At 44.0% G+C, this 22,042-nt stretch overlaps 1 protein-coding gene across 2 annotated transcripts in view; it reads left to right on the top strand.

The window, feature by feature from the left end:
* Positions 1-22,042, top strand: part of pnpla7b (patatin-like phospholipase domain containing 7b) — a 309,370-nt gene that overhangs the window by 192,619 nt on the left and 94,709 nt on the right. For both annotated transcript variants that reach the window (XM_080212442.1, XM_080212443.1), the window contains one exon: positions 197-315. In XM_080212442.1, the coding sequence (XP_080068568.1) occupies positions 197-315 (119 nt within the window). The remainder of the gene's footprint in view (positions 1-196; positions 316-22,042) is intronic.

The following is a 22,042-nucleotide window of genomic DNA, read 5'->3' as shown; positions in this document are numbered from 1 at the left end:
CTGAAATTCGATGGAAGAGCTTCACAAGTTGTAATTTGTGCCACGTGAGACAAGTAAATGAGAGCGTTGGAGTTTCTTTGCGCATTAACAAAATGCAGTATATAATTTTGATGTTGTAGCTAACTCAGACACTGAGATCACTTTTATACCGCCGTCAGACTGCCTCATGCTGCTCTTTGGTCTTGTGTTTTCTCAGCTCGAGATGTACCAAAGGATCTCCCAGAAACAGCCCGATCGGCACTCGGATTTCTCCCGGTTGGCCAGGACCCTTACTGGCAATTGCATTGCACTGGTGCTGGGAGGTGGGGGGGCCAGGTGAGTCCCGATTGCGGAAGTATTTCACCTTTTGCTAAACTGTCTAAAACTGACTGCAATGAAAGCTTCAGAAACCACCAAGGCTTTTCTCCATTTTCCAGCTGTTTGCCATTTCTTATCCTACCGTTAATATTTCTTGCTTTATTTGGCCTCCTGGGGTAGAATTGCACAGGGCTGCAGGTTCACACATTTAAATCAGGGGGCACCTCTACTCTCCTGCTGCTTATTTCCCCAAAGCTTTCTTCTTGAAGACATGGAGTGCGAATTTGGGTCGGCTCATTAGGCTGCGTGCTGGTATCTCAGCACCCAAGCTTTCCCTGAAATTGGGCTTCCGTGGCACATAGTTAGAAAGCTAAAGCTACAGCTACTGATCTACATTTGCCAGTCCCTAATTGTCCTTGAACTGAATTGTATGCAAGGCCATTCCAGAGGACAGTTCAGAGTCAAGCGCGTTGCAAGTTGAGCAGGTATGTTCCCTCAGGTCCTGGGAATTGGGAGGAGGTAATCAGAATTTTGATTTGATTTATTATTGTCACGTATATTAGTATACAGTGAAAAGTATTGGTTATTGCACGCTATACAGACGAAGCATACTGTTCATAGTGAAGGAAGCAAGAGAGCGCAGAATGTAGTGTTACAGTCATAGCTAGGGTGTAGATAAGGATCAACTTAATACAAGGCAAATCCATTCAAAAATCTGATGGCAGCAGAGAAGAAGCTGTTATTGAGTCAATTGGTAAGTGTCCTCAGATTATTGTATCTTTTTGGAAGAAAGTGGAAGAGAGAATGTCCAGGGTGCGTGGGATCCTTAGTTTTGCTGGCTGCTTTGCTGAGGCAGCAGGAAGTGTAGACGGTCAGTAGGTGGGAGGCTGGTTTGAGTGATAGATTGGGCTGCATTCCCAACCCTTTATAATTTATTGCGGTCTTGGACAGAGCAGGAGTTATACCAAGTTGCAATACAACTTCTACAGATGAAATGGTGCATCTGTAGAAGTTGATGAGAGTTGTAGTGGATATGCCAAATTTCCTTACTCTCCTGAGAAAGTAGAGATGTTGATGGGCTTTGTTAACTATAGTGTCGGCATCAGAAGACTAGGACAGGTTGGTGACCTGGGCATCTAAAATTTGAAGCTGTCGACCATTTCCACTTTGTCCCAGTTAATGTAGATTGGGGCATGTCGTCTGCTAGAGTTACTGAAGTCGATGACTATCTCATTTGATTTGTTGACATTGAGGGAGAGATTATTGTTGCACCAGTTCACCAGATTCTCTATCTCAATCCTGTACTCTCTCGTCATTGTTTGAGATCCAACCCTCTACGGTGGTGTCATCAGCAAACTTGAAAATTGAATTGGAGAGGAATTTGGCCACACAATCACAGGTGTACAAGGAGTGTAGTATGGGGCTGAGAACACAGCCTTGTGAGGCACCGGTGTTGAGAATGAGTGTGGAGGAGATGTTGTTGTCTATCCTTACTGATTGTGGTCTGAGTTAGGAAGTCTAGGATTCAGTCACAGAGGGAGGTGTCGAGGCCCAGACCATGGAGTTTGGAGATGGGTTTCGTAGAAATAATGGTGTTGAAGGCTGAGCTGTCGTCAATAAATAGGAGTCTGACATAGGTGTCCTCGTTATCTAGGTGTTTCAAGGGTTGAGTGCAGGGCCGTGCAGGACCTGAGTACTTGTCCGGGATAATGTCAGGAGATGGAGTGATCAGGAGGCCAGACCAAGTGCCAGTTACACTGAGGGACTCCAGTCTTGGAAAGGAGGCTTCAAACAGAGATTGAGCACTCTGCATTCCCCACTGCCCACAGCCCCCATTTGCATGTACAAAGGCCTTCCATAAAGAAGGTTTTAATATATGGCAGGCAGCACTGGACACTCTCAATATTGGACGCCTAGGTGCCCGTTTGATGGTTGTAACATCGGGAGAACGTTCAATGGATTCTAGGCCGCTCGCATCCTAGCTATGACTGCAACACTATTCTGCACCCTCCTTGCATTGTATTGTCCAATATTTCAACCATGAAACGAATCTCTCCATGGATCTTGGCAGAGAGTTTTCTGCCACTCAGCAAATCATAGCCATGCCTGATCCTGCTGAGGTATCAGCTCCTACAGATAGATTGACAATTGTTTAGTTGTACACATCTTTCACAGTGACTGACTTACAGTTCTTGCGTAAAACATTCAGAAATGCAATAGAGGTGGGTAAGAGTGCAGTAACATTCCAAGATCAGCAGTGTAAAACTCAATGCATGTTAATTTCAGTGATCTATACAGACTGGAAGCTTGCTGTCTGGATACAGGTTCTGTGTCTATGAATAATAAACACTGTGATTCGTCTTTTTAAGTGTTGACCGGGTGAGGTTTTTGTATTGGGAAGTATGTTTGTATGTGTGTAGATTTTTTGGTTTGATTTGATTTACTGCTGTCGCATGTATTGGGATACAAGGAAAAGTATTGTTTCTTGCGCGCTATACAGACAAAGCATACCGTACATAGAGAAGGAAAGGAGAGAGTGCAGAATGTAGTGTTACAATCATAGCTAGGGTAGAGGAAAAGATCAACTTAATGCAAGGTAGGTCTATTCAAATGTCTGATGGCAGCAGGGAAGAAGCTGTTCTGGAGTCAGTTGGTATGTGACCTCAGACTTTTTATCTTTTTTCCCGATGGAAGAAGGTGGAAAAGATGTCAACACCACTTACAATAACTTAAGCAATGGTACAATATTTCAGTCCAATCCATCCATTAACTGGTCCGTACCTGGGTGCCGTTTTTCAGAATAGCGTGTTCTGTGATATTTGCAATTTCACAGCAGGCAGCTATCTCCAGTCTGGACAAGAAGCAGCCAGCGCATCATTATTGTCTTTCCCTATTCGGCATTTTAAATCATTAGGTTAACTCTGGGGACCAAAGACTAGTTTTTTTTATTTAAAACGAGCCACTGAATATTACAACAGCTGTCACCTTGAAGGGCCATGAGTAATCACAATCCCGTGTCTGTGTGAGAGATCCAGGTGGAATCACATCACCAAGTTCAGATTCACAACTTTGAGGTGCTTTCTAAGTTTGTGATTGCTTTTTCATTGAAATGAAAAATAGCTCACTAACGCACGAGCTCTGCCATCTGATCTTGTTTTTAATAAAAAATCCAAGTTTAATTAAAAGCTTCATTTTTAATCATGTTAAATTAACAATTGCACAGCTGCTCAAAGCTATCCCCTGTGGATTGGGTGCGGTGGTGCATTCACAGCACTGGACTGTCAGCTCTGATAACCACAGTTTAGATCAAACCCAGGCACAGGACTGGAGATTGTCACTGTGATTGGGCTTCTGGTTAAATGTGTTGCACGACAGTCCCAACACTTCTCTCCTAACTACAATTCTTCTCCCCTTCCCCCTCTTCATTGGCACTCTGTCTTGGGTAACCTTTTGTGGCCCACCTGGCCTTTCTTCCTGTATGAATCAAAGGTCTGTGCACCATTTGGCTATTGAACTATGGCAGCATCAGAACCAAACTCAACTCTTTCCTCACCCTCCAACAAGGGCCTGTGGACAGCTATTCCAGAGCGGAAACTGTTATCTCAGTCTGGGCTCCGAAGTCCAGTGTAGCCACTAGTTCGCAATGATTTGTGCCGTCAACTCATTTATCTTGTTTCGAATGCTACAAGCATTCAGATAAAGTGCCTCATGCTAGTTTTTGTACCTTTTTGAATTCTAACACTTTCATTAATAACGTCTCCTGATTTTTGATGTAGTCATTCAAGAGTCAACAGAGCCTGAGATCAAATGTGGATTTCCTGATCTGATTGACTCAAGTTTTGATTATATCAGCTGAATCATCAGGAGAGCTGTCCAGGTACAAATAGGAGTTCAAATGTAGCCAGCAGTGTTTAGAAAGGTTGTGTTCCTCTGAAGATGGTAGTGCAGTCTTCCACAGCTTCGATTGTCACAGCCGCCTGTCGTGATTCAGATCAGAAACTCCAAAGTGTTTCATGGGACCCGCCTGGATCATAGATTTAGCATCTTGAATTTGGCTAGGATGAGCATGATATGTTTCAAAGAACAAACAACAACAAAGCACAGGAAACAGGCCCTTCAGTCCAACAAACCTGCACCACCCATTTTAACACTGAGTGCCTCATTGCAATCCTCCTCCTACCTATGACTTTTGTCTACGCCTCTTGGACTCCTCAATAAAGGTGTGCAAATTTAGAGAATTATGTGTGTGCCAGATTAAGGGAGATCTAATTTAGGGACAATTTGTTAACACCAATCAGCCTAAAAGCCTGTTTTTTGGGGTGTGGGAGGAAACCGGAGCACCCGGAGAAAACCCATGCAAGCACAGGGAGAATGTGCAAACTCTCACAGACACCGACCCAAGTCGGAGACCCAACCTAGGTCCATGTATCTGCACAGGAAACAGTGATAGTCACTGAGCTGTCGTGTTGCCCGTCAGTTCAGGTGTGATTCAAATGTCCCACTAAACAAACAAAGTTTATTTGAGAATATAGTTAACGTGTATGGTAAGAAAATTAGCGCGAACTTTTATCAATTACAAACAAGAAATGAACAGTCCTAATGTATAACCCTTAATAAAGGTCTCTACAATGACTCTGCAAAGACTGGGATTGACATCCTAGGGGGAGTGTTTGCTAGGTTTGGGGAGGCTTTAAACTAATATGCCAGAGGGAAGGGAACCTATGTAAGGAGACCGAGTGGCAGGGAGCAAGGACAAAATGTTGGGAGAATGTTCCAACTACATCAAAAATCAGAAAAAAATTAAAAGAAAGGCAAATCAGGAGGTGTTATTAATGGACGTGTTAGAATTCAAAAAGGTACAAAAACTAGCATAAGGGCACTTTATTTGAATGCTCGTAGCATTTGAAACAAGGTAAATGAGTTGACAGCACAAATCATTGCGAACCAGTGTGATTTGGTGGCCATTACAGAGACATGGCTGCCAGGTGGTCACGACTGGGGTTAAAGATCCAGGGGTATCGAACTGTTCAGAGGGAGGAACAGACAGAAAGGTAAGGAAGATGGTGTAACTCTAATACTTAAGGATGATGTCAGGGTGGTAGTGAGAGATGATACAGGCTCTATGGAAAAAAAAGGTTGAATCCATTTGGGTGGAAATTAGAAATAGTAAGGAGAAACAGTCACTGATAGGCTACCAAATAATGACATCATGGTGGGGTGAGAAATAAACAAAGAAATAACTGATGGATGTAAAAATGGTACAGCAATTATCATGGAGGGTTTTAATCTACATATCAATTGGTCAAACCAGGTCAAGGCAGCCTTGAGAAGGAGTTCATAGAATGTATCTGTGATAGCTTCCTTGAGCAGTATGTAATGGAACCTTCAAGGGAGCAAGCTACCCTAGATCTGGTCCTGTGTAACGAGACAGGCATAATTAATAATCTTGCTGTTAGGGATCCTCTTGGAAGAAGCGATCACAGTATGGTTGAATTTAAAATATAGATGGAGCGTGAGAAGGTAAAATCCAATATCAGTGTCTTGTGCTTAAACAAAGGAAACTACAAAGGGATGAGGGAGGAGTTGGCTAAAGTAGACTGGGAGCAAAAACTTTCTGGTGGGACAATTGAGGAACAGTGGAGAACTTTCAAAGTGATCTTTCACAGTGCTCAACAAAAGTATATACCAGTGGTAAGGAAGGACTGTAGAAGAAGAGATAATCAGGCATGGGTATCTAAGGAAATAAAGGAGGCTATCATATTTAAAGAAAATGCGCCCAAAATGGCAAAGATCAGTGGGAACCTAGAGGATTGGGAATTCTTTAAAGGTCAGCAGAAAGCCACGAAAAATGCTACGAAGTAAGATGGATTATGAGAGTAAACTAGCTCAGAATATAAAAACAGATAACAAAAGTTTCTACAAATATATAAAACGAAAAAGAGTGGCTGAAGTAAACATTCCTCCTTTAGAAGATGAGGAGGGGGATGTAATAACTGGAAATGAGAAAATGGCTGAGGCATTGAACAGGTATTTTGTGTTGGTCTTCACAGTGGGAGACACAAGTAGCATGCCAAAAATTGATGACAGGAAGGCTATGGCAGGTGAGAACCTAGAAACTGTCATTATCATGAAAGAGGTAGTGTTGAGCAAGTTAATGAGGCTATAGGATAGAGGTGGAGAGACTCTTCCCGCTCAGAAAGGACAGTAGGACTAGAGGGCACAGCCTCAAGATAAAGGGGGGGCGGTTTAGAACAGAGTTGAGGAAGAATTTCTTCACTCAAAGGGTGGTGAATCTCTGGAATTCTCTGCCCGTTGAAGTGGTGGAGGCTGCCTCGCTAAATATTTTTAAGACGCGAGTTGATGGGTTTTTGATAAGGGAGGGGATTAAGGGTTATGGGGAGAGGGCGGGAATGTGGAACTGAGCCACAACAGATCAGCCATGATCTTATTGAATGGCGGGGCAGGCTCGAAGGGCCAGATGGCCTACTTCTGCTCCTATTTCTTATGTTCTTATGTAAAGGTAGACAAATCTCCTGATTCTGATGGAATGCATCCTAGGGTACTAAAAGAAATGGCGGGAGAAATAGCAAATGCACTAGTGGTAATTTACCAAAATTCGCTGGACTCTGGGGTGGTTCCCGCAGATTGGAAAACAGCAAATGTGATGCCACTGTTTGAAAAAGGAGGTGGACAAAAAGCGGGTAACTGTAGGCCAGTTAGCTTAACTTCTGTAGTAGGGAAAATGCTTGAATCTATCATTAAGGAAAAAAATAGCAAGACAAATGGATATAAATTGTGCCATTGGTAAGACTCAGCATGGGTTCATGAAGGGAAGGTCATGTTTGACTAATCTGATGGAATTCTTTGTCCGCTGCACATGTAATGTTTTCAATGGGGAACCATTGTGGTTATGTCCAGATATACCCAGTGGGTATATATCTGGATGTAACCACAGTGGTTATACCCAGTGGGTATATCTGGGTTTCCAGAAGACATTTGACAAGGTGCCACACCAAAGACTGCTATATAAGATAAAGCTGCACAGTGTTACGGGTAATGTATTAGCATGGATAGAGGATGGTTAACTAACAGAAAGCAGGGAGTGGGGGTAAATGGGTGTTTTTCTGGTTGGCGATTAGTGATTTGGTATAGTACAGAGACTCTGACCTAGCCCCCAACAACAGCAGATTTTCACCCTTCAGAGAAACAACAATTTAAAAAAAAAACAGGGAGAGAGCAAGACTTCTGTTTCAGCTTGATGCTTCTAACCTCCAACTCCTGAAACTGAAAATGAACCCCCTGTCACCCGACCTGGCCCACTTCTTTCTTCCTCCCAACAATGACATCACCTAAGGCTGTGAGCTGGATTTTTTTTTAAAATCTCTTAAAGGTACACTACATCACACACCAAACCAGAACATGTCCCAATCCTGGCCCCCTCAACCACATCAGGTATGGATAGTATCAAGCTTGGATATGATAGCTCCGTGCTCACACAGCTGGCACACTATCCAGCACTCTTTGAAGAATGGCACTTTGGAGAAGTCTATGGGTGCTGCCCAAATGGTCCAATTAAAAAGGCCTCCAGGAGATTCTGTAAAGTTGGGGGAGGACAGTCCTTTGAGCAAACTGGGATTAGAGTTTCCAAATATGATCTGTATTGTAGTTAATATTTTGTAGCAGTTATTCAGTCTCTGCCTGCGTAGACACAATGCTAATCAGCATTCTTGTCGCTACATGCCAAGCTGAAGCTGTCAAATCAATTCGCAAACTTAGCACTTAACAGTACTCTAACAACATTAGCAATTATACATGCGTTGGATCAGTATCTACAGGTGATTAAGATGTAGATTCCTGTCATGTCCAGATGCTCACTAACATTATTCTGTGTGAGTGCTTCTTAATAGCCTCTTCCCAACTTGAAATTTATCTTTTCTAGGACATGGGATACAGAGAGAAATTATGATTGATTCCACCTTATAAATCACAGTTTCTCCTAATAGATCGTTTTATAAATTAGGAGGTAGCAATTGGATAGGAGCCAGGGAAAATACTATGCATGTATCCCCCTTTCCAATATTTTTTTCAAATGCCTTTGGAAATCTGTTATTTCAAAACGCCACAATGACAGCATTGAAACTAATTCTTGCCTTCTGGGCTGGAGCTTGGGGCTCCAGAGATGGCTAATTGAATGGGGACTCACGTAAGGTATTAACGAGCAGTTTCTTTGTATATTCCATCTCGTGACGGTCCGTTTACCTTCTGTAATTGTCACTGATTATTGACGCACAATTAATGGTATTCTGAAGTGCTTTACATTTAATGAAGTAATTTAGAATCAGAGTGTTAGAACGTAGGAAAGAGCAGGCAATTTATACACCGCAAGCTCCCACGGACATCAATAAGATAATGCTCAGATAATTTGCTTCACTGTTGAAGAAAATTTATTGGTTAGGATGCAAGAGAACCCCATTGCTCTTCATTGAATAACGCCACAGGATCTTGTACGTCCAGTTGAGGGAGAAGGTGGGGGAGGTGTTTAAAGCCTCATTGGAAAGATGGCACCTCCAGCAGTTCAGCAATCATACCAGCACTGGGCTATCAGTCTAGATAAGGGTTCTTGGCAATAGCGGCAACTCCATATTTTCATTTGTAGAGATTCATTTATCAGAAACATACATGTTATAACCTACCATTATAGAACCCGTACAGTACAGAAGGAGACCATCCGGTCTGTACCAACCACAATCCCACCCAGGCCCTATTCCCGTAACTCCACAAATTTACCCTGTTAATCCCCCTGACACCAGGGTCAATTTAGCATGGCCAATCAGACTAACCCGTACATCTTTAGACTATGGGAGGAAACTGGAACACCCGGAGGAAACTCACACAGACATGGGAAGAAAGCACAAACTCTACACGGATAGTGACCTGAGGTTGGAATTGAACCTGGGACACTGGCACGATGAGACAGCTATGCTAGCCTTTGTGCACTGTGCTGCCTATAGGAACTTGAATTTTCTCAGAAAGTTCCCCGTTATAGTTCTCTTGGTGCTTGTGATTACTTCCATTAGCTGCTGGTGAGTGTTCTACATTTTCTATCTTTATAATTACCTCAATAGGAAAGTCCAGAAGGACTACATCCCCTGAGTGCTGGCTCAGCAAGTGGTGAATTTCACTCTGCACGTGAATTAGCCTGGTCAATTCCAACTCGTTCAACATCAACTTTCAAATTGAGTGTTGTTTCATAATAAATGTGTATCAAAGTGAACTATTTGCAAATGGTAGATATTCCATTGTAATATATTATGAGTAAATTGTTCATGGCGTTTCTCCTCATAAGTCAGTTAATACTTTGTTAAAAGCAGTGAACTTTGTGCATTGTAATGTCCTTGTGAGTTTTGGGTACCTAACATTTGAGATTGTATTGCACTTGTAACAAAGTTTGCACGTGTAGACTGAAAATGTGATGCATGTCTTCCAAATGCCACGGTGACACATTGGTTAGCGTTGCTGCCTCACGGTGTCAGGGACTGGGGTTCGATTCCCGGCTCGGGTCACTGTCTGTGTGGGATGCACATTCTCCCCGTGTCTGCGTGGGTTTCCTCCCACAGTCTGAAAGACATGCTGGATAGATGAATTGGCCATGCTAAATTTTCCCTCGGTGTACCCGAACAGGAGACTCGGATTTTCACAGTAACTTCATTGCAGTGTTAATATAAGCTTATTTGTGACATTAATAAATAAACTTTAAAATGTCGCCATTTCTAATCCCTTCCCGTCACGTTTAGGCAACACCTATTTACACCTTAAACCATATCCTCCTTACCTTTGACCAGGACTTCCCAATTTTCGTGTTCAAACTCGAAGGCTGCAGCTGTGTGAAACCTATACCTCCCCCGTTCCCCAGTTCCCTGTAACCTCTAGATGCTGCAGCTCTGACTGACCCGACCCCTGAATTGATTCTTCTTCCCTTCGTATTTGCTCCTATCTGTCTGTTCTGAATATTTAACTTACTTTGCTGTCTGTTTTATGCGTCCTTCTCTTCCCCAATCGAGCAACCCTTTCCTTCCCAATTCCTGCTGTTAAGAGAAGATCATTATTGTTATTCCATCAGCAACAACTCTTTAACAAAGTTTAAGTTTAAAGTTTATTGAGGGGTCAGCCATGCCTAACACTCTCAACCTTTAGACCGTAAGATATACGAGCAGAATTAGGCTGTTCTGCCATTTGATCATGGCTGACATGATCCACATCCCCATTCTCCTGCCTTCTCCCTGTAACCCTTGATTATCTTATTGATCAAGAGCCTATCTATCTCTGTCTTTAAGACACTCAATGACCTGGCCTCCACAGCCCTATGTGGTAATGAGCTCCAAAGATTCACCACTCACTAGCTGAAGAAATTCCTCCTCATCTCAGTTTTAAAGGAGTGTCCTTTCACTCTGAGTTTGTGCCCCCCCACTAATGGAAACATCCCATCTATGTCCGCTCTGTCTATAGGCATCTCAGTATTCTGTGCGTTTCAATTAGATCCCTCCTCATCCTTCCCAACTCCATCAAGTGTAGACCCAGACTCCTCAACTGCTTCCCGTGTGACAAACCCTTCAATCCTGAGATCATTTTTGTGAACCTCCTCTGGACTCCCTCCAAGGCCAGCATGTCCTTCCTGAGGTATGGTCCTTTAAGTCTCTCTGTCTCTCTCTCTCTCTCTGTCTAACCTGGTTTGAAAGGGAGACCTCAGTGCCAGCTGATACCTTTTTCACTATCCCATTGGTGCGTTTTTGCAGCATGATTTCCTTTGAACAATTTCTCACACACGCTGTGTGAAAATTAGGCTTTTGATTGTCAATTGATTTTTAAAAACTGAAAAGTTCTGACCTGCCGTTATAACTGATTTCCTTGCTGAATTCTGAGGGGGCAGAATAACAAAGCATTCTATTGATGACTGATGCACATCAGCCTCGTGGGAAGACCAACTGCGACTGACTTTTGGATTATCTTTTACTTGCGTTTCCTTGGTCTGGTAGGGTGTGCCTGGGTCACCGGAGTTTTATATTGCACCATTGTGGGTTTTTGTAAGGCAGATTAAATTTTTAATCTGCACAATTAAATGCACAACTTGAAGCAATATTGAACCAAGCTGACCGGGAGGTTCCAGGTTCAGTCATTGTTACACCTGAATTCACTGATCTCAGTAGAGTTGGGTTCTAACAATTGACTTCAGTATCCCCATATCCGTTTCCAACTCCAGTTCCCTCTGTGCCTATCTCTGGGGGTCATAAAATGTTCACATTTCTACCTGTCTAGTTTCTTTATTCATCAATGATGATTCTACAGTTGGCAATCCACTCAGTCACATTCTCATCTTAACTTTGACGCGCTGCCCACCATTCAAACTACTACTCATTGTTCCCCTGGTGCCGTTCTCTTCTCCCCTCCCCTGAGTCCAGGAGGGACAGTGGTGGAAATCTGATTTCGCCAGATCTGCCTGGACTGCGTGAAGTACCTGCAGGCCGTATTCTCCTCTGCCAAAATTGGTCACTATTCAAAAATCATCCTGAAATACAAACATGACCCCCGATATCTCTTCTCCACTCTCCAAACTGCCTTCTGAAACCCCTGTCCTCTCCCTTCCTCCTGATCCCAAACAACAACAATGGGGGGCTGGCACAGTGGTTAGCCCTGCTGCCTCTCAGTGCCAGTGACCCAGGTTCAATCCCTGATTTGGGTCACAGTCAATATACACTCCTCCCCATGTCTGTATGGGTTTGTCTGGGTGCTCCTTCCACAGTCTGAAGGACATGCTGGTTAGTTGCATTGGCCACGCTAAATTCTCCCTCTGTGTACCCGAACAGGTGCTGGAGGGTGGCGACTGGTGGATTTTCACATTAATTTCACTACAGTGTTAATGTAAGCCTACTTATGACTCTAATAAATTAACCTAAACTTAAAAACAACTGCAAAGAGCTGATGAACTACTTTGCCACAAGAATTCAGCCCATCCAGTCAGCTGCCTTTGCTGTTTCCCTCCTCTGACCCAGTAGCCCATGCACCCTGTAAGTTTATCCTAACCCTGAACTTGCATTTTCTCTCCAATCTCCTATCAGTTGCCCTTTGATTTCACCTCCTCCATGAGGAGCACCACCTCCTCCCTAAATCCTACTCCTACCTTGTTCATCCTTCCAGGTGGAGTTGACCACGTTCACTATCTGCAGTGTTTGGTGGGGTTCCGGTGGATATGTCGGTGATTGCCGAGAGCTCAAAAGGTTCTGCTGCCAATAGGACAGGATACCTACCACGTATAATTGAGCTTTGCATGCGTTTCTGGCTCAGAGGTTCCTCTCCTTGTATTTTCTCTGATGTCCGTTTGCTTTCAAAGGAGAACCCACCTGAGTGCTGATGTCTGCACGTCTCTCTTTGGCTTCTATGATAGCTGATGTTAAACATTCCTTCTGAACAGGTACTATCCTCCTCCCTTCACAACTGCCATCATTATCCCTGTGATCGCAAAAAAACCGCCTTCTGTCTGTCCCTGCAAACAGTTGTCCTACCTACAACTCGCCTTTCCTATCTTTGCCATTGTTCTGTTTAGAATTCATCAGTTCAGGTTTCCTCCCCCACCCCAGCACTGAAATGTCCTTGGAATGACCTTTAACCTTTCTCATCCTTTGAGCTGTCTGCAACCTTTGACCTGGCTCACCGTGCCATCTTTCTCTAAACCTACCCTCCATCGACCAACTGGGTGGGATTGCCCTCACCTGGTGCCATTGTTATTGACCCAGTCATAATCGACCTAAACCTCCCACTTCTCTTCCCTCCTTTTAAGACTCCTTAAAACTACCTTTGTCAAAGCGGAGGGAAAAAAATCTCAATTTCTGCTCAACAGACCGCAGCCCTTGGATGTATACAGTAACTTCATTGCGGTGTTAATGTAAGCCTACTTGTGACACTAATCAATAAACAGCATTGTAAATATCATTTTCATCTTCTGTAGGGTTGCCTCATGGCATCCACAGAACAGGTGGTCTGTAGTGCACAAGTTTGTAAGGCCTTTTTTTTTTAGGGTGACCATTCTGTAGTTGTCCATGTGGCAAACGTGGGCTACCCATCTTAATTTGAATTTTCCAGTTGGGGTTGTCTCTGTGCCATTGAGCCCAGCATGATGGAGAACCTCATTGTTTGTGATTTTGTTCTTGCATCGAATTCTCTTGAGGAAGCTCAGCTGTATTGTTAAAGCATTCCAGAATTCTGTAGCGCCTGTTAGCACGCCCAGGATCCTGTGCCATTCAGCAGAATGGTTAGCACAGAGGCCTGCTGGAGTTTGATTTTAGTCTTCATGCTGTTTCCAGGCACGGTCATGGCATGGTTCCATTGCCTGCCTTTCTCTTGTTATGCCCACTTTCATTGAAGCAATTTCATTGTTAATCACCAAGATTATTGCCTCCTTGCTACCAGTTTCCCTATCCTTCCTGTAGAATTTATAACCTGATGTATTCGGTCCCCTGTCCCAGTCCTGACCACTTTGCAGCCATGTTTCAGTAATGTCTACAAAGTCAGATTCTCAAAGCGGAATTTGTATCTGTAATTCATTAAATTTGTTTCTTCTGTCTACTCTGTGTGTTTGTGTAACTTAACTGGAATACACGCATCAGACTATTCCTGCTCTCATGCTTTTCATTGCCTTGGCATCTTTTAATATTCCCTTTGCCTGTGGCGATGCCTAAAACACTACTACTGACTATTACTCACCTTTTTCTCCTTTACCTTTTGTCTGATATTACATTGATTATTTATGTCACCTTTTCTACCTGTCCACCCCTCCATTCGGAAGAGAGGGAGTGCTGTATCATCGAGGATGCTGTCTTTCACACAAGATGTTAACATAGAAACATAGAAGATAGGAGAAGGAGGCCATTCGGCCCTTCGAGCCTGCTCCGCCATTCATCATGATCACGGCTGATTGTCCAACTCAATAGTCTAATCCTGCCTTTTTCCCAAAATCTTTGATCCCGTTCGCCTCAAGTGCTATATCCAGCTGCCTCTTGAATACTCTTAAACCAAGTTCTCACCTACCCACCCTGGAATGATATAAAAGATGCTATGCTCAAACAAGAGCAGGAGAGTTCTGGTATCTTAACTAATGTGAAACCAGTTATTAGAGCAATTGATCTGGGCACTGTCTCAGTGCTGATAGTGACATTCTCTTGTATGCAATTTGAACTGACATATCCCCTACTTTACAACATTGACTGTAGGTTCAGAAAGTACTTCATTGGCTGTGAAATGATTTTTGGTAGTCCTGGGCTTGTGGAAACTGCTGTGTGAATGAGTACAAGTCTTTCCTCCTCCCTCTGTTGTGGGAAAGTTGGCACCAGGCAAGTTCAGTTAATGACTTCACCAGGATGAGTGCCTGAATAGTGTTGGCAGGAGTGCTGTACTGCTTCGCAGCTCTTCATTCAGATCACTGGAGTTACAAGCAGCTAGTGAAGCTGCCTGCTTCTGTTCCATCCCCAATTCCCCAACCACACATTTCATGAAGCTTTTATCAGATGCATTTCGTTCCTGAGGATGCCTTTGAGGGCGAAAAGAAAATGAGTTTTTTTTATTTCTCCCACTCTGTTGGATTGAGTGGACCTAGCGTTCAGCCTGATGTTTCCTGAAGTAGGCTTATTTGTTAAAATATCAAACAGCCTTTCTGAGAAATGCACAAAGATTGAATGTTGGTGTCTGTAATTAAGCTCAGCAATCTTCAGTGTCTGAGTGGACGTGTATCGGTGGAAGCTGTGAACGTTGGAACTGAGTGGTTCGCGGTTCGCAAATTGTGATGGCATGTCTGCACGGAGGGGTGTTGGTGTAAGGGAGTGAACAAAGAACAGTACAGCGCAGGAAACAGGCCCTTCGGTCCTCCAAGCCTGCGCCACTCATTGGTCCAACTAGACCATTCGTTTGTATCCCCCCACTCCCAGTCTGTTTGTGTGGCTATCCAGATAAGTCTAAAACGATCCCAGCGTGTCCGCCTCCACCACCCTGCTTGGCAGCGCATTCCAGGCCCCCACCACCCTCAGTGTAAAATACGTCCCTCTGATATCTGAGTTGAACCTCGTCCCCCTCACCTTGACCCCTGAGTGGGTGTGGGGGCTGGGAAACTGGGAGTACTGGCCTGTGCTTGGTTTACGTTGATTTGCCTCGGCACCAATTTCCCCCCTAAACAGCGAGGGGGTGGTGCCGGACACTGCAGTTGGTGCGTTTATTTGGGATCGTGTCCTTGCTTCCCCAGGATTTGACTGGTTCTGCTTTTCATGACCAAGATATGTAACTGGGCACTTTCTCATACTTGTCGAGGAGGGGGTGGTCAGGGAGGTGGGCTTGGTCGGTCAGAGTGGTTGGCAGGGGTTTAGTAAGGTGGGGTTTGGGTGATTGTTAGGGGGGGCGGGTGTCGAATGGTCAAAAGGTGTGGATCAGTTAGTTGGGATTTCAGGTGGGAAAGCTGGTGGGGGGAGGGGGTTTGTTTGTCAGTTTGGAGTTTGTTTGCAGTTAGCTGGTCAGTGGGAGGGTGGGCTGGTTGAGTGGTCAGTGGGGGTGAGGAGGTCAGTGGAAGGGGACTCAAGTGGTCAATCCTCGTGGGGATTGTAGCGATCAATACTGTAGTCACCCAGGAGTTAGTGGTTTTAATTCTAACTTCTCTTGGATAATTATTGATATAAAATGATCCGAACCAACCATAGTTTGCGATTTACACCAGACTTTCCAATGCTTCCCAAGCCCCTCAGAAGTAAAAACTCTTTGTGCAATCCTTACCTAGGGATTTGCAGGGCTGGGGGTCTCCAGTGTACCTTTGAGAGCCCACCCCACCCGCCCCCCCCCTCCCCAGAAACAATGCCCAGAACTTGGAAGTCACCTGTCCACGTGATCTGCAGCCTGTTCCTTGGTGTGCTGCAGGTATTTGGCACCTTCAGGGCCAACAGTACCCTGACAAAGGGCTAAACATGATATCCAGTGGTGAGGTTGTGTTGCTTTTCCTGATCATTGCCCCCCTGTGGAGTTTGACCATCCGCACACAGAAGGATCCAGGCGTCAGGGCAAATCACATCATGACTCCAGAGCATTGTCTTCCAAGCATTCAGCTTTTCGCCTCTTGCTGTGAAACCTGATGTGCCCCATAAACAGCTTGGATGCCGTGGGCAGGTGGGCAGCCATTCTGAGTTTCCCTCACTTTATCAGCTGTTTGTGCTGCGTGTGAGCCGGTATTGGACTGCTGTACCCAGTCATTCCTCAGTCACTCTCTGTCTTGCTGCCTTTACTCAGCTGAGTACTGGAGACGAGGAAGCCAGTGTGTGGATCTTGTTCTCCTGATCTTTCACACACAGGTAGAGGACAGATAACTTTCCACCAGGCACAGCAGATGCTCCTGCTGCGCTTTCCGAGCACTTCAGTCCGGTGGCCAATCATTGAAATTACCAAGAGATAAGAAAAGAGCAGTTGTTGATTTTTTTTTAAATGTATTTTTCCACGGAAATCTGTTCTGATAAGTCCTTGACATTGCTTTGACTTTGTGTTGTAATTTGAATGTCACTTGAGTGTGTCCTGGAGGAGGTAACTTGGACTCGCTCATTGCTCTGCTGGGAATCTTCTCGAGTTAGTTACTATATAAAAATTGCCACTTAACTTGAGTACATCACCACACAGGCAGCGTGCTGCTGCTAAAAAAAAAATGATATATTGCTGTGGAAAAACACTTGTGCCTGTGAGCACAACCAGGACACTCCTACAGATTGAGGTTTCAGGATAAAGCAACGCTGATTCTAGGACATTGCTCCCTTCAGCATTCGGACAGAAGGGCGATGTGAATGTGTTGGCATGACGGTCGAAATCTGTGTGTCTTGTGTCATATGAGAAAACCAGTTGAATCATTCCAGTTGCTGTCACGTCGGCTTTGTTTAAATAATTTTGGTTTTGTTACCCTGCAGTCCTTGTCCCTTGTAAAGGCATCAACCTTTCCTAAGGTACAGCTCCGTGGTGCTCTGCCAGCTCTCGGATGTCATACCAAAGCAGCTACAGGATTGTATGGAATTTATAACACTCAAACAGACCATTCATCCCAACTGGTCTCTGGCAGTTTAGACATTTCACATGAACCATCAGATATCTAAACCTATCAGATTAAAATAGCATTCCATTTCTTTTCCCCTTGATGTTTATGTAACTTCCCCTGAAATGTGTCTATGCTATTCACCTGAGTTGCCTCTTGTAGTGAATTTTACATCCAATACCTCCTGGGTAAAGACATTTCTTCTCAATTCCTTGACTCGATTTGATTAGTAACTGTCCTTTACTTACAGCCCCTGGTTTTGGTAACGTCTCTGAATGGAAACATCTGCTTTTCATCCACGCTATCAAACCCTTAAGTTTAAAAGCCTCTTATCGGGTCACCTCTCCCTCTTTGTTCCCAGAAAAGGGGAGATGGTGGTGTATGGCAATGTCCATGAATTAGTAATCCAGAGGCCTGGACAAATGCTCTGGGGACATGGGTTCAAGTCCCACCATGGCAGCTGGTAAAATTTAAAATCAATTAATAAATCTGGAATATAAAGCTAAAGGAAGTTTCTTTATCTTCCTAGGATCCCCTGTGATTCCAGATCTTAACTGCCCCCATGCATTCAGTTCAAAGGCAATTAGGGATAGATGACAAATGATGCCCCTGTTTGTGATTCCTACATCTCATGAAAGAATAAAGGGAAGAAAAGAGCCCCTGTCTGTTCTGTCCTTCCTGGTAGTCATAACCTCTCAATTATCAACGTAACATAAGCTTTTATCAACCTAAGCTTTTAGTGTTGCTTTTAACGTTGCTTTTAGCAACTGCTTAATGTCATTGATGAGTGTTCCTTCCCTCTCTTGTAGAGTGATGGAGGAAGAGAGAACAGTCTGAGTGGTGAGGGAACTCACAATGTTAAAATGGCGGCGCAGGCTCGTTGGGCCGAAGGGCCTGTTTCCCGTGCTGTGTTGTTCTTTGTGCTTTGTATAACGTTCCCCCTTCTCCAAAGTCTGCTTAGAAAGTTAGTTCTTCATTCAGTAAAAATACAGTGCCTTTGAGCCATGGCCATAGAATATTTCAAGGTTACTGACATCTCGGGGATCTGCACAAACTCAATAATAGCTGCATTTATTATTATAGAATCAAAGAATCCTACAGTGCAGGAGGACGCCATTTGGCCCATCGAGTCTGCCCCGACCACAATCCTACCCAGACCGTATTGCCGTAACGGCCATGCATTTACCCTAGCTAGCCTCTGACACTACGGCGCAATTTAGCAAGGCCAATCCATCTAACCTGCACATCTTTGAACTATGGGAGGAAACCCACGCAGACATGGGGAGAACATGCAAACTGTACACAGGCAGTGACCCAAGCTGGGAATCGAACCTGGGTCCCTGGTACTGTGAGGCAGCAGTGCTAACCACTGTACCGCCCGCTTAATTTCACATCCATTGCATAAAGTGGCACTGTGCTTCTAGTGCTGTTATTACCAGACGTTCTCTGATAAGGGAAACAATACGGTGAGAGAGAAAACAGTGGCCGGAAGAAATGAGGGTGATTTTCCTATTTCCAAATTTCCTCAGATAATAGTCTTGTCTGTAATTTACACCTGTGGAGATTCGGTGCTGTAAAGTTCATACAAATCAATTTCCGGCTCGTAAACACAGATATTCTCTTGTACCATCAGGTGTTGATTGTCCCATGGAAACCTGCTGCTACTGTGTATATTGGCACTTAGGTGCTAGCAGCTAAAGGGATTAGGCTGCTAGGGTTTGGCAGATTCATTTGAAATTTATTTGTGCTCATCCGAAAGTGCTTGTAATTGCTTTATTAGGCTCCAGGTACTGAGGGGGCAATGAATTGTAGACCAACGAGACAAGAAGAAATAAATGGCAGAATGGTAGATTTAGTTTAGAAATAGGAGGCAGCTGGAGTGGAGAGTTCTTGCTGGCAAGAACTGGGTGGGCCAAATGGTCTGTTTCTGTGCCATTTGTGAAATAGCAGAAGTGCGATTCTAATTGAGAAGCTCTTTCGAATAGCACGAAGAGGAACGATGGGATGAATGGTCTGTGCTGTGAGGTATGAGAGTGAGAGAAAGCACCACAGTCCATCCAAACCCCCTCAAATGCGTGTAAACCTGGCTACAAAGGAACTGTGTGACTAACTACGCAAAGACTCTTGTCCACATTCCCAGGAAAACGTTTCTGTAGCTGAAATTCAAGGTCAATGTGCTTTCCATTTGTTTCTCACCGGCTTCTTCTAGGGAACAGTAGGTGACTAAAGCAGTGTCAGCCCGTCTGTAGGGCAAAGGAACCAATGGCTCAGCACCTGAACTTCCTCTGGGGCCCTGTATGAATTTAGTAGGCTGGTCTAATGCAAGTGTTCTTTTGCACATCATAAGCTCACAATTGACTCCAAAGTTTGAGGTCAGTAGGAACCTTAAAGAGGCCAGCACCAAGAAAGAGGTATCAAGGTAAATGGAGATATCAAGGTTTGTTAACAATACGAAGTTAGGCAAGGATGCAAGCTGTGAGGGGACACAGAGGCTGCAGAGAGATGAAAGTAGCCTAAGTGAAGTAGGTAACAAGGTGACCAGTATAATTTGGGGGAGGTGCGAGGTTAGAAAAGCTGAATTTTTTTTATATAAGTGCAGAAGTTGTATATGTTGATGTTCAGAAAGACATTGGTATAGTTTTCTGAGCGAGAGAGATTTGGCATGCAGGTATTTGATTTGATTTATTGTCACGTGTATTAGTATACAGTGAAAAGTATTGTTTCTTGCGCGCGACGCAGACAAAGCATACCATTCGTAGAGAAGGAAAGGAGAGAGTGCAGAATGTAGAGTTACAGCCATAGATAGGGTGAAGAGAAAAATTAACTTAATGTATGGTAAGTCCATTCAGAAGTCTGACAGCAGCAGGGAAGAAGCTGTTCTTGAGTCGGTTGGTACGTGACCTCAGACTTCTATATCTTTTTGCTGATGGAAGAAAGTGGAAGAGAGAATGTCCAAAGTGTGTGGGGCCCTTAATTATGCTGGTTGTTTTTTCTGAGGCAGCGAGAAGTGTAGACAGAGTCAATGGATAGGAGGCTGGTTTACATGGTGGATTGGGCTACATTCACGATCTTTTGGAGCTTCTTGCAGTCTTGGACATAGCAGGAGCGATACCAAGCTATGATACAACCAGAAAGAATGCTGACAGTGCACAAAAAGGTACAGCAAGAAATGAGGAAAGCAAATTGCACATTGGTCTCTAATGCAAGGAGTTTGGAGGACAAGGTCTTGCCACAGTTGTATCGTGTTTTGGTGAGACCACACCAAGAATACTATGTACGATTCAAGGAAAGACATATGTACACGCATACATTGGAGATTGTGTGGCAAAGATTCATTAGATTGGTCCCTGGAAAGACAGGGTTGCTCAATGATGAGAGATGGAGTAAGCTGGGTGTCGAAGGTTTGGAAGAGTGAGAGTGATCTCATTGAAACACACAAGATTATGAAGGGACTCAGCAGAGAAGATACTGAAACGTTGTTGCCCTGGCTGGGGAATCGAGAACAAGGGCGAACAGCCTTAGGATAAGGGGCTGATCATTTAGGACTGAGATTAAGGGAAATTTCTTCATTCAAAAAGTTACATGAATAGTCACATGAGCAGACTAGGAATGGAGGGATACAAACGAATGGTTTAGTTGGACCACTGAGCGGCACAGCCTTGGAGGGCCGAAGGGCCTGTTTCCTGTGCTATATTGTTCTTATGAATCTTTGAAATTCTCCGCCGAGAGGATTTTACTTGTGCCATCGTATTTAACACTGAAATAGAAGTTTGGTGTCTCAAGGAGTCAAGCAAGATATATGGGGTTTGGGCAGCAAAGTGGGATTGAAGGAAATTCCTTCACATTCTTTCATGGGATATGGGTGATAATATATAGGATGAAGGCCATTCGACCCGTCGAGTCTGCTCTGCCATTCAATCATGGCTGATATGATTCCCCTGCCTTCTCCCTACGATCCTTGCCAATGGCTAGGCCACTGTTTATTGGCCATCCCTAATTGCCCTGGAGAAGGTGTTGGCGAACTGCCTCCTATGTTACAGTGCTGTTGGGGAGGGAGTTTGAGGATTTGGAGTCATTGTCACTCCGTCACTGTCGCTATATTCCCAAGTCAGGATGGTGAGTGACTTGTTTAGCTGCCAGTAAAGTGATGGTAAACAGGACAGTAATATTAATGCACCATAAATAAAGGTTTTGACAAAAACAAATGAGTTAACCCTCAAAGCTTCATAAGCTTGTAAAGAAATAATTTTTAGAGTGGCACCTAATCATCTTGAAATCAAGCCACACTGTTTATGGGGCAGTTGCGGAATCAAGCATCTGTATAATGCCTTTCTAAAGCTGTCTAAGTCTGATCAATGGGCTGGGGTAGAGTTCGGATGGCTAAGCACTCCACTGTTGTGAATGCAATTCACCTTTTATTAGAGCATATTAAGTGTTATAATGAATGTGACTCCAATCCAGGCTCGAGTTTTAATTTAAATGCTGCAATTCAACACCCTTGAATCACAATTTAAGTGAATTTGCTCGGGGAACGGGACTGACACTTGGTGAGTTTTGCAGGGGAAGGCGAGTGCGAGTTCATTTTCTAAAAAAAAAGGTGCAAATAAATTTAATCTCAGTGACCTTTTCATTGGAAGCGGCAGCACATTA

The sequence above is a fragment of the Carcharhinus amblyrhynchos genome, chromosome 25, assembly GCF_965287045.1.
Source record: "Carcharhinus amblyrhynchos chromosome 25, sCarAmb.v2.hapA, whole genome shotgun sequence".
Classification (NCBI taxonomy): Eukaryota; Metazoa; Chordata; class Chondrichthyes; order Carcharhiniformes; family Carcharhinidae; genus Carcharhinus; species Carcharhinus amblyrhynchos.
Note: the sequence above shows the minus strand (reverse complement) of the source record. Positions and strands in the feature narration are given on the sequence as shown.